We start from the raw sequence: 17,333 nt of genomic DNA, 5'->3' as shown, positions 1-17,333 counted from the left end.
CTTTTAGGGCTGTGACAGCAGCAGATGAATGATCACCAAAGAGGTCCGTGATGTTTCACTTTTACAGCCTGGGCGGGACCTATTGATCGTGTGAAATCATAGGAATATGACTTTACAACAAATGTGATTAAACTTTTGCCATATTCAATTCCACACAGTCATAGATAAAATGATGAGATAGATATTTCATATAAAAATTATTGTAAAATTTCAAAATGTATTACCAATTCAAATTGAGTTGAACTGTTATTTTATTTGTATTTTTCTTAATTTTAAATTATATAATTACAATGAAATATTACAACTCGTGTAATTATTCTTATGAACACTTCCAGAGAATTCTTGGTTCAAAAACATTTCACGACAGTAAAGTGAGATTAATATAAAAAATGCTTTGTATGAAATAAGGTTTTCGTGCCCTGTTGGTAAAAAAATTGTACAACTGACGTCACCCCAAATAGCATGAAGAGCGTATGTGGCGCCCTTTAGTGGCTACTGTAGGTTAGCAGCCAATATTCTGCACTGAGAAACAATACAATACAATAATGTACATCCAGATTTATTTACAATATCGCTTTCACTGCACTGAAAAATTAAAATAATATTAAAATATCTACAGGAGAATATTTTTGACACAAATACATTTGTTTTATTAACAGAAACATCAATGTAACATTAAGAATGTATTATAAAACCTCACACCAAACGCGTTTATTTATTATATAGTTATCATCCTCCCGTGCTTTTCTCTGTAGTAATACTCAAAGATGCTAAGAAAGGAGAAAAATAAATATTAAATAAACCGAGGAGAGCAAGCAGAAATACAGTATCTCCCTCGTTTAAGGAAGTCTCTTCGTGTACATTGTTACTCCTCCCCAACTGCAGATTTCACAGATACCGGCGCAGTCATATGGATCCTGTCGTTTTTTTATTTGCATGTTTTAGTTTTCTTTTTGTACCGTTTTTGGGTTGCTATTTCGCCATTCCACCGTCCTCCCATATGTGCAGACAGTGCTCTTCAACCGACCTTGAATGTGTCCTCGGATTACTCCTCTCCTCCGATTGGTCAATTTCTCGGCGCTGCATCAATGTCCTAGCGCATCATTGGCCAGGGGAGCCGTCAAGCTACCCGGATCCAAAATCAATCCACCCAGGTTAGGTAGCTCGGTGTTGGCCTTTCTCTCGGCGGTGGGTCGGAGCCGCTGTGCCCGGCCTCACATGTTCGTTCCACACCAAATCGTGCTTCTAAATTCGATGCCCCACTTGTAGGTGACTCAATTTCGGCCTCCCCCACGTAACCCTTGTCGAGTTCATCGAGCCCCCCTTGCGTTAACCATGGCTACGGTGAGCGGCTCATCCGGGCCGGTGGCGCGGCTCGAGGGCCGCGAGTTCGAATACGTAATGAAGAAGCGATCGGTGAGCATCGGCCGCAACTCGTCGCAGGGCTCCGTGGATGTCAGTATGGGTCACTCGAGCTTCATATCGCGACGGCACCTGGAAATCTTCACGACCAGCGACGACGGCGGAGGAGGAGAGTTCTACCTGCGCTGCCTGGGCAAGAACGGGGTCTTCGTCGACGGGGTGTTCCTCCGTCGGGGTGCCGCTCCGCTGCAGCTGCCGCCGATGTGAGTACTTGCGAATCCCCCATTTAGAACGATGGGGCTTTTAATTTGGTTGGGCACGTAATACTAAAGAAACAACCACCGCCATGTGGGGGTTTATATTTTTATTTCATTTTTTTTCCTGGGTGGGGGGCAACACGTGTTTTAGCTTGTTAGCCGTTACGCTTCCTCCCGTCGTCTTTGTTGACATTCTTGTTAGCCAAGTTAGCCCGTAGCTGCCGCTGAGCTAGCCGGGCCTAGCTCACTCGGCCTAATGTTGACTAACAACTGTTCATTCATCCACGAATGAAAAAAAATCGGAAGACGTGTTGGCCCCATTGAGGCAAATACATGTATGTGTATCACATCACTAGCTTTGTTGTAGCATTAGCTGGGTGCTGGTGCGTATTGTGAATGGAGCCGCTGGAGGTAAACAAACCAAAAGCGTCTCCGCCCCAGGTCACGGGGACACGCGCACTCACTCACTGGCACGCACGCGCATTCCTTCTTTGACCTCTCTACTGTAAGAGCAAGTGTTTATTAAGATAGCACATTTGACGCTTTTTCACTCCGTGCCAGCCATTTTTCAGAACCATTTTTGCTCAGATGAGCCACCAGCTTGTGTTGTTCTTTTATTGTTGTCGATCATTTTCATCTTTTTCCAAAGAAGACGAAATATTTTCTTGTCACTGCTTCTTTGGCCTCTTTTGTCGAGATTATTTTAGCTCTAAATTCCTGCTGAAGGTGGATGTTTCTTCAACAAGTCTTCAACATTGCGTCCAAATCAGCTTGAGCGGTTTACTGTGTTGAAACACTCAAAGAATTATATCTCTGGTTGTTGACGTCTCCTTTTAATACACTCATGCAAGCTTTTGTCACTGGCCTGGTTAGTTTCCCGATTGCAATGAGTTTGAAATTCGTGTGAGTCATCTTGCAAAATATAATATGTGTACCAAATGGCATTTTCCAGGTTTTCTCTTGATAACTTTTACTTGCATGTAAGTCTTTTTGCTAAAAGTCACATTTATAATAATAATAATTAATAATAATAATAATAAGTTTCATTTATAAGCCCCTTTCAATACTCTCAAGGTCACTTTACAGTCATAGGATAAGTTTTTCTGTGGGTGAGCAGCAGCAGCCACACGCGCCAGCGTTCACTCAACCTGGAAGTAACTCAAACAGATTAGTAAGACAAATAGATGGAAAGCTAGCTAGCAAGCCAATAGATAGCTAATAGCTAGCCAGCTAGATATCGAGCCAGCCAGTGAGCTATTGTAGCTATTGTACGGTATTACAGAAAAGACAAAGAGAATATAGTGATACCTCGGTTCTCGACCATAATTCGTTCCAGGACCCTGTTCGAAAAGCGATTTGTTTGAACACCGAAACCATCTCTTTGCTCCTGTCACTTGCGAGTTGACAGCGGGGCTCCCTCTCCCGGCCGCCCTCCACCTGCCGTCAATTCTCTAATTACGGACACCGGGCATTTATACGGTTTGGGATCACCTCGCCAATGCCGGATGATTGACTCACCTCGCCACCGTACCTGGACTCTTCCTTCGATGCGCGAGTGTATCCGGTCCGAGGTATTTTCCCTGCGTCCCGTAAATTTATGTCATCTTCCGGGATTGCGTAATTTTGCACCCTCGTGTGCCATTTGCTTTTTGGCGTAGTAAGCGGGTAGGATCACCCCCTGCCTTCTTACTAACTGTGTTTTCTTTTATTTGTGAATAAACATCCTGCTTGGGTCGTACGTCTCTGCCGCCTGCTTTGGGATCCCAAACATTCCACTACGTTCCGACGAGTCAGCTGCCGTCACTCTCGCTCGGAACGTGACAGCTACGGATGACTCGGCTACAGGATGCTCTTTTCTCTTCAAATATCTATCCAATGACACTTGCTCTCACTCCCACAGCCACATCACTAGATTTCACAGCCTCCTTATTCTTTAATATCGTACTGATCGTAGATTTCGCCATGCTGTATTCCCTCGCCAGATCAGACACTCGCACACCTCCTTCACATTTTGTGATTATTTCTTTCTCAAATGCAATCGTTGTACGCACTACTTTTCTTTTTTCACTTTTAGCAGCACTTGCTTTCTTTGGTGGCATGATTAGGGGCTAAAACTCTTCGTACACCTATATTAAACGCTAGAGCAAAACGCAGTACGTCCGCAAGTGACAACAGTTGGTCACGAAGAGAGCGATTCACCCGTACGCCGCTCAGCACCCCACCCTCGCGTACGCACTCACGCGTCGTATTGTTGCTCGAACTACAAAGCAAGAATTTCTCGAATATTTTGTTCGAACTCCGAGGTTCCACTGTAGACTTAGCACAATATTTACTTCTTCTTCTCTCTTCTCTTAATGTAGCCACAAGGGGGCACACGCTGATTCTATCTTATTGTGCCGGTCCCAAGCCCGGATAAATACAGAGGGTTGTGTCAGGAAGGGCATCCGACGTGAAAAAAATTGAAACAAATATGCGAATCAAACCTCTGAATATTTACTGTGATTGTGATATGTTTCGTGGAAATGTGAACAGAAAGGCGTTCAAGAATGTTTTGACACCATTAGAATTCTCCGCATGATTGAGAAGTACTGGAAGTCATTAGTGCAAGTCAGAATGTTTTTTTTTCGACATGACTGTTGCTTTTTGGATCTCCTTCATTTTAGTTACTATTGTATTTTTTTATGTTTATTATTTGTGTTAATGTATTCAATTTCAAAATAGAGGTCTGAATTACTTTTCAAATCAAGAGTACAATCAGCAATATTATTTTAGGAAATCTTGCAGCCCGTTAAACCTATTTCAGTGTCTCGTTTGTTTGTTTGTTTGTTTGTGTTAAATTGAATGGGGTCATTTTGTGCCAAGACTTCATTTGTCTTAATTAGCATCCTCAATCCAATCGTGTGGAAAATGTGCTACACATTTCTAACATGGTGAAAGTAAAACAATCCCACGTCACATTTAGTTGTTAGTTGGAAGAAATTTTGCCAGTTTTCAATTCGTCTTTGTGAAAATTGTTCGTTTCAAAACTCGAAAGTCTCGAGAGACCTTGTCTGTCTCTTCTTGACAGACCACGTGTGACTGCATCCAAAGCAAAGCGTGTGTCACGCAACGATGACATGATCGGACATCCATATGGGCAACATACAACACCAACAACAAACCTCTTCCCTGCGTGTTCCCCAGATTCCTCTGTGCTGATGTCAACACCCGCGTCTTGTCCCACCCCCGCACATTCCCGCCTTCCTCTATCTCCCGCCCTCGTTTGTTGACATTCCGCCATCGGGCCGACGCTAACACCAAATGTTGGATATGTAAACGGAACATCTGCGATCATTCTGCAATAGAAAAGCGGGGGGGGGGGGGGGGTCTTGTTCTTGGTTGAGGTGGAAGGACTCCGTCTTTGGTATTTGAGGATTTTTAGGAAACGCTTTGTGATTTAAAGATGATGTCATTACAACTCATGGAAAAAAGAGATATCATGATGCGAAAAGAAATGTTAAATAATTTCGTGTTTTCTGGATTTTGGATGGGAGAAAGGTGCGCATTTATCCTCTTCCAAAACAGGCGACCACTAATTGTCTCTGAGAAGGTGATTGCAACCACCTGGCAAAGCCCAATTGCCGCTGGGACCTGATTGGCCAGAAGCTCAGGTGAACCACCTTTAAAACCAGACTGAGGAAGTCACTTCGAGGAGGAAGAAGAGGGAGAAAGGCCAGCCTGGAGAGCAGTGTTACTTGTGGTCTGCCGAAAACTGATTTCCACCACAACTTCAAATAAAGAAAACTCAAAATATCTTTCCTGGATTTGGCTGAGTAAACTTTTATCATCTTTCACCCTGCTTGCTCTCTCGCCGCACAACAGGAGAGTATATAACAAACCTCCCTCCCATCGAGACAAATGAATTGGGAACATCAATGGACTCAAAACGTAACACACGGCGCTTAAAAAACATTTGGGACACATGCTCCAAGTCATCGATGAAGTGCAATTGCTTTCTAAAAAAAACACAATTTGGGAAACAACTCGTTTTGGAATGATTAGATTACAAGTAAAAGTTGTGCACAAAATCTTCCAGTTGACATTTTTTCCGTGGACAGCTCCGTGTAGAAACAAGTTGCTGCGCTGGCACCAATCCAGAAGGAAAGGTGTGTCAAAATTCAGGATTGTTATACACTTTAAAAAAAAAACGCTTAGTGGCTTACATAACTGACACAAGGTAACATAAACACCTCTCAGCGAGGTGAACAACCTCTGTTTATGGCCGCTAACTACAATCTAATGACAACTGTCGCTCAGGTGAGGCCTCGCCATTTAACACTACATATGTTTAACTTATTGACTGCCAGACGATGTGCAAAAAATGTGTCCACTCCAGTGCCAAGGTTTTTGTCATTGTCACTTGAAATTCAGGACCCACGCAATATTGAGTTTTAGGACTACATAAACATGAAAATCAGCATAAGAAACCTTAGACTCTCTTCTTTCATCAGGAAGAAAAGTTAAATTTTAAGTTATATCCGAAAGGAGTTATCTGAGCTTAAAATGGGGGCGCCAGTACAAAATATAATACATATAGATTTAGATAGTGCTTTAACAGCTGAAGCTGGAACAAAACACTAACATGGACAAAAGGCAAATGTTGCCTCGTTGTGGAAGGAAAAAAAACATTGCCAGAGGTCTGACCAGCGCTTTATCAGGACCCCTCGCAAGAAAAAACAACAAATTCGGGAATGGCGACCCGCGGCATGCTTTTCAATTCCTGAATAAATTTGGGAATGGCAGTGTGTGAGTTAAAATCGCACGTATGTGAGCAAGAAGACAAAAGTAAAATGTATATTTTGTATTTGTATGAGTAGCTCATTCCTTTTTTTATATATCAAATTACAGTCGGACATCAGTTTTCGACCATAATCTGTTCCAGAAAGCTGTTCGAAAACCGATTTGGTAGAAAATTTCCCATTATAATCAATACAATCAATGTCTGCTTTTTTTTGTCGTGATTGAACAATACAAACATGCCTGCTCACAATGAGATGCGACACAAGGAAGTGAAGTATGAGGAAGCGGAGGGGAGTCGAGTGGTGCGTTCAGGTGCGCTCAATTTGGTCAAGAACGCATTTTCAGTTGTAAACCGAGGCATATATAACCTGAAATTTTTGGTTGAAAATTGAATTGATCGAGAACCGAAACGTTCGAAAGGTTTGACTAATTGATTTAAGAGTTGGGGGAAAAATTTTTTTTCCTTTTCCATGCATTCAGGTGCACGTTCAGGTTCCCCAGCACCAACATCAAGATCACCTTCACGGCTTTGTCCAGCGGCAGGAAGACGAGGCGCGAAGCCCCCGAGTCTCCCGTCAAACCGCCGCAGCCTCACTTTGCGCCGCTCACCATCAACATTCCCGACAACCTCGCCCACCTCATGAGTCCCCTCCCCTCACCCACCGGAACCATCAGGTGACGGCCACCGAGCCTCGTCGCGACCGCACATCGCGTCACCTTGACCTCTGACATTGCTGCATGTCCGCTGACATTCACGGCGACCGACTCTGCCGTTCCTCCCACCTTGATGCTAATGTCGTCTTATTTTTGTGGTATCTCGGTCTTCAGCGCCGCCAACTCGTGTCCGTCCAGTCCGCGAGGGGCTGGCTCGTCGGGTTACCGCATGGGGGGCCGCATGGTGAGCTCGGCCGAGCTGCAGCTGCTCAATGAGAACTCCCAGCCTGAAAACGACAAGGACGCTTCAGGCGAAGACAGTCCCAAGGTGAGATTACAAGTGAACCACGTCGGAAAAATGATTGAACTACACCAGTGGTATCAAAGTCAAAATCTGGCCCGTATATCGACTTATTGGGTCCGCGAAAGGAAATCAAACTTGGGAAATTTCACGATGCTTGCTAAAGTCTGAACCAAAATTTCACATTGTCCCATGTAAACCACAATAAAGTTAACTCTACTGTGGCTGTGACTGTTCGCTGAAGTTGTTTTGTTTTTGGTCAGGACGACTCCAAGCCGCCTTACTCGTACGCTCAGCTGATCGTTCAGGCCATCACGCTGGCCCCGGACAAGCAGCTGACGCTCAACGGCATCTACAATCACATCACCAAGAACTACCCCTACTACAGGACCGCCGACAAGGGCTGGCAGGTCAGTTTGATTGACTGCGCCGCGCCGGGAGCAAACGGACCCGACCCCTGCTCATGCCCTCGTTTGCTTCCTTCCGCAGAATTCCATCCGCCACAACCTGTCGCTGAACCGCTACTTCATCAAGGTGGCGCGCTCGCAGGAGGAGCCCGGCAAAGGATCCTTCTGGAGGATAGACCCGTCGTCCGAGGGCAAGCTCATTGATCAGGCTTTTAGAAAACGACGGCCTCGCGGCGTCCCCTGCTTTAGGACGCCGCATGGGCCCCTCTCCTCCAGGTGAGCCTGGTACTCCCATGATCACATGATTGGATTAGCCTTTATTCGTCTCACAGTGGAGAAATTTCATGGCAGCAAAGGAAATGAAGAAGTAGAAAAACAAATACAGGTAAAGGCAGACACTCTCGCGGCGCCACCTTGAAGTCAAAACAGACAAAAAACCTAAATAACAAATAATGTGATACAACACAAAAGACAGTCATTCAATCTTAAGCACTTTCTGTACCCTCTTTGTTGCATGAAGGAGTTCAAAATGAAAGAGAGGATCAAAGCGTCCTTTTCACCAGTGGATCAGGGACGTCCTGTTGAAATGTGCACGTCTGCGACAAATGCTAAATATTGAAAGCAAACACGAAGCTGTAGCCATTGATGAAAAGAGATTGTCTCACATCTCCTGCCCCACGTAAATCCGCTTCAATTTCAAGCCGCGACAGTTCCACATACGCATTTCATGGGAGTGAAAGTGATCGGTCATTGATCAAAACAAAAATGGCTTTGTCTTTTTTGTTTTTTTCTCCATCGGACTCAGAGCAACAACTTGAACAAAGCAGGCTATCAAAAATGGATTACACTCGATATGTGTTATTTGTCATATCGGAAAAAAAAGCAAATAAAGTCAGAAACCTTTCAAAGAATTCAAAACACACCATCTCAGGGGTGTCTAACTTTTTTCAAATTTGAAGTCAAGAATAATGACTGTTATTGTGGTTTACACGGGACAATTTGACATTTTGGTTCAGACTGTAGGAAGCCTGAAGGAATTTCACAAGTTTGATTTGCTTTCGCGGACCGAATAAAATTATGTGGCGGGCCAGATTTGGCCCCCGGGCCTTGACTTTGACCCCTGTAATTTGGATGTTTCTTGTTCCCTCCAGGAGCGCCCCGGCTTCTCCCAGCCACTCGGGGGTGCTGTCGGCCCACTCCAGCGGCATGCAGACCCCCGACAGTTTATCCCGAGAGGGCTCCCCGGTCCCCATGGAGATAGACACCTCCTCCGTAGCCCCCGCCGCAGTGGTCCAACCCAAACTGGCCGTCATCCAAGAAGCTCACTTTGCACAGAACACACCAGGTCAGTTTCGGCTTTGTGCTCCAATCGCGGCTGCTGCTGCTGGAAGGCGGACAGAAAGAAACATTTGATGGGTGGGGGGTCCGTAATCTGATGGCGTTCCAGGCTCTCCGGTCGGCAACCAGCCGGTGCTGATCGCGCTGCAGGGTCAGCTACCTCAAAGCATCAAGCCGGTCACCTACACCATGGCGTCGCCGGTCAGCACCAGCTCCTCCCAGCCTGTCCAGACAGTCCAGACGGTCCACGTGCTGCAGCAAATCCCCGCCGGCGCCACCGCCGTCATCACGCAGCCGGCCGCCGTCATCGGCAAGAGTGACTTGCAGATGCAGAAGAACGGAGAGCGAGATGATAGCAAAGGTGGGTCGGCGTCTATCGTTCATCTGTCGCTTGGACTTAATGAAAAATAAAGTTGCTTCCATCAACTTCCGCCAAATTCCAGCATTTCACTGTAAAATGCTCAAATTCAAACTATTCCCATCTCACATTCAACATTTCAACACCTCAGCTATTGGGACATAATTGTAGTCAGGTGTCAGTTCTTCAACTTTGGTGCTTTGTAACCAGTGACGTGCCGTGCATGTCACTCCTGGGCCTTCGGTAGTGCTATGTCTGAATCAATCCACAGCTGCAAGTGTGGTGTGATTTACTACACGTCCACTCAAGTGTGCCGCTGGCCAGGAAATAACTTGTGACTTAAACTTATTACTGTCATTAAACTGGTTGCATTTTTACTGTGAATGTGCGGATTCACCATAACCTCATAAAATTGCAATCTTATTTGCTATTTTTGCTAGCTTCGGGACTGTCCAACCTTAATGGTGTCCATCTATTCTTGAAAAGTCTGTCTTGAAAATGACCGAAACAGTAAATCTGCAGCCAAATCCATTTCTTCTCCTCCTTCAGCCATTGCGGGGTGACAAAACTGCTATTAAATCAACACATATATTTGCTTGTGCAGCTCGCTACAGATACCGTTTGCTAGCTCTAGCCAGTGTGCTCTTATCACTCCAAGCTAGTGATAATATGATTGGCTTGTGACTAGCCAATCATAGTTTGTGAAAATGCTGACGTCCAGCGCCTGCAAGCAGGCATTTGGTTTCCAACTCGACTTCTGATTGATTAAAGCAACAGTTTCATCAATCAATGTTGTTTTTTTATGCTCCAGGGCCTGCAGAATTGATTGTGAAGGCGTCCAGGTAGATTTATTACCCTGGAGACAAAAGATGGCTGAAATGTAATTGGTTAAATACTTAAATACAAAAACACACACCTGGAAGCAGCACAACAGGGGAAAAGCAATGAAAGGAGTCTAAAAGGCAATTTGGAATCATTTAATCAGGGATCCCAGATGTCCGCTATTTAGCAGAATTCTATTTTTTTCCACCAAAGTGATATTTTCTGTTTTCTTATGAAAGTTCTTTTATTTCCGCATACAACTGCTAAAACGTTTGTTTTGAAGGGTGATCAGAATGCATAGTGCTTGAGTGGCATGCTTTTATGGGTTTTGGTCGATGTCGGTTGCGTCCGTTGACAATCGGAATCGCTCGGGAATAAATTACCGCGCAATGAAACGAAAAAACAAATATGCTCCCTTACCACGCTTTTCGCCAGTAAACTTGTGCTAAACATCGTCACATTTGTCACACGATAAAGATGTCGTGGGCGAGAGATATACTACACAAGAGTGACAGTGGAACGGTGATGTCATTTTTGCTATTTTAATTTCCCTTGTCTGTGATCCGGTGACGTCATTTACACTAATTCAATGTCCCTTGGCTGGGCTCCGGTGATGTCATTTTCCGCCATTTTAATTTCCCTTGGCTGTGATCCCTGTTCAATTCACATTAGTCTGTGATTCACATATTTTTAGGCCAGCGGAGAAAGCCTTGTCAGCCCTGACGGCCCACCTGTGTGTGATCATCCCCCCCAAAAAATCCCGTCCTTTCTCAGTACTTGTTCTTTGTTTCCCTCAGTCAAAGTGGAAGCGGTGCCCAGTGTCACGGGCGCGGTGGGTCGCATCATCCAGACTTCGGCGGCATCTGTGCCCGTGCAGACCGTCACCATCCTGGGTCAACACCAGCTGCCCATCAAGACGATCACGCAAAACGGAAACCACAGCATCACCACCGCCATTCAGAGCAGCGGTAAGAACGCATGCGTGTCTACCTATTCTCTCCACTGACTTTTTTTTATTATGATTGTTATTATTATTATTAATACAGCAGCATTTCCCCGTTGAAACAGCAACACGGACTAAATGCTGGTCTGTCGCTCTTCAGGTCCGTCCGTGGCGAACCCGCTTCATCTGCTCGCCGACCACGCCTCCGCCTCAGCGTCGCTGCCCACCATCAAGCGGCAGAGCGGCGACCAGCAGGCGGGCGCCACCGCGCCGCCTGACGCCAAACGGGCCAAAACTGAGGATGAGGCCAGGCCGGCGGACAACGGTAACAACTAAGTTCCATGCCACACCCCCACCCAGCACCGAGGGAGGGTCCACCATGGCCGCCTTCGCCTGTCCTTTCTTTTACTTGTCTTGGGGTCTCCGAAAAAAACGAGGAAATTTCAGGTAGAGTTTCCAAAATTTCCGGGAAATTTCAGTTATGTTTCGGGACGTTTCAGTCATGTCTAAAATAATGCCGGGCACGTTTCTGCAACTGTTCTGGGTATATTTTTGTTTTTGAAACATTTTTGGGAACATTTCTGTCGTTTTTTAGGGGAAAGTTTCTGGAAAGTTTTGTTTCGTGGTGGAAAGTTTGGGGACATTTCCATGAGAAATTCGTCTTAGCAGTTTTGGAAATATTCTAAAAAGTATTCCCTGGAATTAACTGAGAATTGATGATTGTTTCACTGATAAGATATCACATTCAAGTCAAAATAATTTGTTTTGTCACATACCTGTTCAAGATCCATTGCTCTCCGTGCTTTTGCGAGGGTGTCATAATAGTAAGCGAGCCTCACTGGAACAATTTTCAAAACCGAAGAGTCTTTCACCCCTTAAAATAAAATCAAGATAGTCGCCTATACGGCCACAATGGTGGCAACGTATACATAGAGCCTTTCAACTGACTACAACATAGTTGTGTTGTACCGAAAGCAACACTTTTACCTTTGTTTGGAAAAAAAAGCAGCGTATAATCAAAGGTCCTTTTTTGAAAATGTAATGGGGAAAAAATCTGCCAAGTGACAGCTCATAAGTGGTTAAGATATGACACCACCATACTTTCGGCTTGTTTTAGTCCCCACAGTACACAAAACTCAAAATTAGATTTTTCCAATGGGGAAATTTTAGGCTAACCAAAAAGGCATGACTGTGAGCCCTTCTCTGCGAAGAGCCAAAATTCTCCAATAATTGACATTCATTACAATTGTCATGCAAAAAGGGGGGAAGAAAATCCCCCACGGACAATCTGCGTAAGAAAAAAAAATTAAAAAGCAAATATGCAAGGGCTTCTGGGAAAAAGGTTCCCTCAAAGAATGTATAGAATAGCAACTGCGAATATGTAGTGACCACTGGATCACGGTCCCGAGTCAACTTCATTGGAGCTTTTGCTGCTATTCAGAGTCCACAAACGTTGTTTTGTTCCTTAAATGGACCGAACCGATTTCCGATCGACATCCACTTGAATGCTTTTGTGTGTGAGGCTTCCAGTCTCTCTGTTGCTGACGACGCGAGAGGAAAAGCTCATTGGCAGCTCCCCTTTAACAAAAACTTCCGGTTACCGTGGAGACACTTCAAACAGGATGTTTGGAGACAGCCAAGGAGCTTGGCGTGTCATCAGCAAGTTCCGAATGGAGGAGTCACAGAAATGCTTACAAGTGGGACATCTAGGAAATGTCAGTTCCTGTTAATTCCCGGGAAAGGTTTCAAAAAATTCTGGGAATTCCGCAACCCTACTTGTCTCACCTGAGGTGCCAAAATAGAAGCGAAGAGTGATAAAGAGGGACAAAAAATGGCGTTGAACGGACAGGCCAAACACGACCGCCTTACATCCACCTTTAGCGCCATCCTTCTGTCGCATCTACCTCAGTAGAACGGAGCCCCTCCACCACGTCACCCCCACCCTCTCTCTCTCTCCACCACTTGAACATTTTCATCCAGACCGGCTGGGTGGCAGCCATCTTACTAAAACGGATTCCTCCACTTTTGGCAGCTAGCCGCTCAACTCGCAACTTCCTATCCCCCGCAACAGCGCCGCCATGTAGAGCGGAAGACTTTTTTCCCCCCTTTGTTTCTTTGTTTTCACTTCCAAAAAATGAAGGTAACCAGCTTGTTGAAAGACCGGGAAACCAGACCTAAACCCCCCAAGCCATTTGACCATTTATTCCATGTCCTTCAGCTCCATCTGGTCCATGTACTTTTACACTCTGCGCTAGTGTATAGTTATACAAAATAAGACGCACTAATTGAGAAATTGGCTTGCACTGTGAAAAAAATGACTTTTTGTTGTACTCAATTAAAACGTGTTAAACAAACACATCATTTGCTGTGGAGAAATATAGTACAATGAAATCATTTTACTCCATTTAAATTGTGTAACCCAAATAACTAGTCATTTTTCAACTACTGGGACTACCAAACACTGGATTGCAAGGAAATCTAATTATACTAGTAAGTGCTTTTTCCTCACGAGTAGGACAACTTCATGTTACTGGCAAAGCAAAAATGTGCACTACTAACTATTACGAGTACTACTTATGACACTAAATGTAAGTACTCAATAGTTCACCATTTAAGAGTTGTACAAGAGTGGACAGTACATGGACATGAAGCTGGAAAAAATGGCAAAGTGGCTTTTCGAAAGCTTCCTGTCTGGTATTTGGTGACACTTTGGCCATACTGGAAGACTTTAAGAAAGACCAATCATGCATGCGAGAAAAAAAAGAAAAAAAACACACCCGCACTTGATTCATTGTTTGTCCTCTTTTCTTTCGTTTGTTTTGATTACATTGTCAACTCCTTTTTTCATGGCAGAAAGAGAAAAAAAAACAAAGGAACCCCCATGGTTTGCATCAGAATTTGAGTCAGTCCACCCATGTGTGTGGTTCTGATTGTAAAAGTCATAAAGGAAGAAGAAAAAAATGCTTGTTAAGGCTTAGTGGGGATTTTTTTTTTAATAAATTAATTTAAAGTCTTTCTCATCACTTCTGTATCCTTTTTTCACATCTCAAACAACTGGACTTGGGAGGAATTAAATGTGGGAAAATCGTTTTCGGAGTATGTCGCAAAATTAAATTATGCATAAGTTAGAAAGCTGGAATAATTTACAAATATAAAAATGTGTTGTTTGACTCTTAAAGGACAACCAACGTCATAATTTGTAAAATGGCTTCAAATGACTTCTACTGGGCGTATTTTAATAAGATTCCACCGCATATAGGTATATTTTACGTTTTAAGACTCTCGCTGAACATTCAGGAAGTCTTGTTTTTGAGTTGGTGACGAGTCCGTACGTGACGTCAGAAAAGGACCGCCTCCTCACCGTAAAAAAGACGCATTGTAGCGTCTTTCCATCACGTCAATGTATTTTGCTGTACTGTTTTTTTTTTAAACCATGTCTTACACCCAAAAGCCGCCAGCAGAGGGAGGCAAACTCCATGGAAAGAATGTATCAGCCTGTGGAAACGAGCTGATTCATTCCTCACCGGAGCTGGTCGCCATTTTTCTGCCTCTTCTTGGGTGAGACATTCCCCCCCGCCCGTTTGCCTCAAAATGGCCCAAATAAATTCTTTAATCGATTGCAAACATGTATGCTTTGCTCATCAGGACTATTTGAATCATATTCATAACTGGATATGTAACCAGAAAGCATATTATCCGAAACTGTTTTGATTAACAAGCAATGCAAGATGTCTTGGCGTGACGTCACAAATGAGGGGCGGGACTTTCTGAAAATGCCCAATTCGCAGCTCAATTTTTTGCAGATTTTGGACACTTTAAGTCATTTTTATTGGTGTTTTGCATTTGACTAAAATATCATACTGCATGTTTTGGTTATTTGAGATGCTATAAAACGTTTTTTCTGGTGTCAGTTAAAAAACAAAAAAGTGACGTCGGTTGTCCTTTAACTTTCATTTATGAACAACTACATTTTAGTGAAGGAAAAAATATATATGAATCAAATTTGTCTTCAATGTAATGTACAGATTTTTTCCTTACTCTTTAAATTACAGATTATTATAATTTTAATGGGTTTAATTGCCTTTTGCATCGTGAAAAGCAAATAAACGTCCGTCCGCGTTATATAACCGATCGATGGGTTCCATCCTATTCTCGGTTGGCCACACGGGGGCGCCAAACTCTTAACAAAAACGCGGAAGCCACTCACAGTCGTCCGCTCTTTTGCGTCGTATGCGTCCTTCTACGGCAGGATGTCAACATGCTTTCGCTGGTGGTGTCTCCATAGAAACTGCCCTCAGTGGCCGAAAAAAAGCTTTATTCACAAAAGGGTCCGTGAACCAATGAGGGTGGCACCCAAGGACCTGTTAAAAAAAGATGGTCGGCAGCCATAGGGCATTTTCACCACACAGATTGTCATTTCAAAATGTCAACATTGACAGCAATCTACTGGATGTTGCAGCTTGATATTTACATTTTTTTCCTTGAGATATCAAAGACCACGATCAGTGTTTTCGCTTCCACAAATGTCATTTTACATCGAGCCAAATTGGAATCTTGCTTTTGCCTTGACACAAAGGACGAGACGGTGGCAAACGGGCAAGCCAAACTATTTGTGGGTAATCCTCTGCAGTTTTGACTCATCACTTCACACAAATAACTCATAGGGATCGAACACTGACAGAATTAGAAGACTCAAAAGACTACAGCGGCCACATTGAAGCGCTATTTTCGGCAACAAATCCAATTGTTTTCTGTTCTGATTATTGACCGCCGGTCACAAGCTAGCAAAATGAGTTTGGTGATGCAAGACTACTAAACACTTAACGTATACCAACTGACGACTGTAATTTTCATATGACAAGGAAAAGTAACACACTATTTAAATATTGGGCTTTTTAAAGATATGTTGATTCTACGTTTTTTATGGCGTAATCAGTGTCTGAAACTCATGACGGTTACCACACACCAGGGCAGACAACTCTGAAGTTGCCTGCCCGGCCATAAAGTTGCCTGTTTGTTTGTATGTGGGTTAGGTATGTATGTATGTAAACTGCATTTCTGCTTCTGTTAGCGTTTTTTTAGCATTACAAATAGTGTACGGCGTACTACAACCTTTCTATGGCAAATGTAACAATTTATAAGGGCATCTATTAGCTAAGGTTGACACGTATGATAGGACTGCTTCCTTGACGTCAGACGGCAACAATTGCTCAAATATCCCATTCCTGTCCTACTCATCTTTTTTCCCCGCAAACGGTTTCTCCCGTGAAGCTGCCCTGCTTCCATGGCAACACGCATACAGGAAGCGAAAGTGTGTAGTCTGCTTAAAAGTATGAGGAGACCAGTAAAATGTGGTGGATGGAATTTGGACAAAAGTAGTGGAACGTGAAGGAATGAATTGGGACACCTGCTGGAATTGTGTACCAATCGTGTTCCTTATTCATCAAGGAGCCACTCAGTGGGTTAATGTGTAACCACTTGTTCCATGTCGGTGTGTCTAAATCACGACACTGACTGACGTGTGACCTGCTTTTCAAACCAAAATTATTCGCATTTCCCCAAAATCAAAATGTTGGCCTCAGTTCAACACTCCAAATCGGCGTGTATGTCTTGTTTGTCTGTATGTGACCTGATCTTACCTGGCAGCCATTCCTGGACCTACCCCAACCCAAATCCCAGGCTGTCCTACTGGACTCAACTCAAATTCATTTTATGTGACTGAACATGAAATGGAGAAATGGCGTGATTGTCAGTCCACCTTTATGAGTCCGGCCGGCTCACGACACCAACATTCTTCCTTTGGAGTTCTCGGGACAGGCCAGGGTCTCTCCGAACTATTTCTGCGTTTGCCCGTTTAATCACATTTGCGGTCGGTTCCAAATTGTGCAACGGATCCAGCAATAGTCCCGCTCGGCTTCCCAATTGTGCAATCAGCACCGCGCGCTCCGGTTCCAGCAGGGCGCGTAAAACATCTCCGGGTTTTGCAAGAGGTTTGTTCCCTGCCTCGAAAGTAGGTCACTGTTTGCTTTGTATTATTCAGCAAGTCGACCAACACTCCAGCGAGCTACCAGCTCGCCGCGCCCCGCACACGCACGCAAGACACTAAATGAAT

General features: G+C 44.1%; 1 protein-coding gene and 1 long non-coding RNA gene across 2 annotated transcripts; one reads left to right on the top strand and one right to left on the bottom strand.

The window, feature by feature from the left end:
- Positions 1 to 1,041: 1,041 nt before the first annotated feature.
- foxk2b (forkhead box K2b) lies at positions 1,042 to 14,236 on the top strand. The gene is made up of 9 exons (XM_089018499.1): positions 1,042 to 1,625; positions 6,879 to 7,073; positions 7,227 to 7,380; positions 7,617 to 7,763; positions 7,843 to 8,036; positions 8,912 to 9,105; positions 9,208 to 9,459; positions 11,076 to 11,246; positions 11,382 to 14,236. Exons 1-9 carry the CDS (start codon positions 1,336 to 1,338, stop codon positions 11,555 to 11,557), a joined length of 1,773 nt encoding a protein of 590 aa, XP_088874625.1. The 5' UTR covers positions 1,042 to 1,335; the 3' UTR covers positions 11,558 to 14,236.
- LOC148885673 (uncharacterized) lies at positions 13,916 to 17,112 on the bottom strand. The gene is made up of 2 exons (XR_016118033.1): positions 16,861 to 17,112; positions 13,916 to 15,582 (listed from the first exon to the last, which is right to left on the bottom strand). It is a non-coding gene; the product is annotated as an uncharacterized LOC148885673 (long non-coding RNA).
- Positions 17,113 to 17,333: the final 221 nt, after the last annotated feature.

This window comes from Hippocampus bargibanti, linkage group LG17 (genome assembly GCF_051943395.1).
Source record: "Hippocampus bargibanti isolate YZ-2025 linkage group LG17, ASM5194339v1, whole genome shotgun sequence".
Classification (NCBI taxonomy): domain Eukaryota; kingdom Metazoa; phylum Chordata; class Actinopteri; order Syngnathiformes; family Syngnathidae; genus Hippocampus; species Hippocampus bargibanti.
This window is presented reverse-complemented; position numbering and strand designations above follow the sequence as displayed.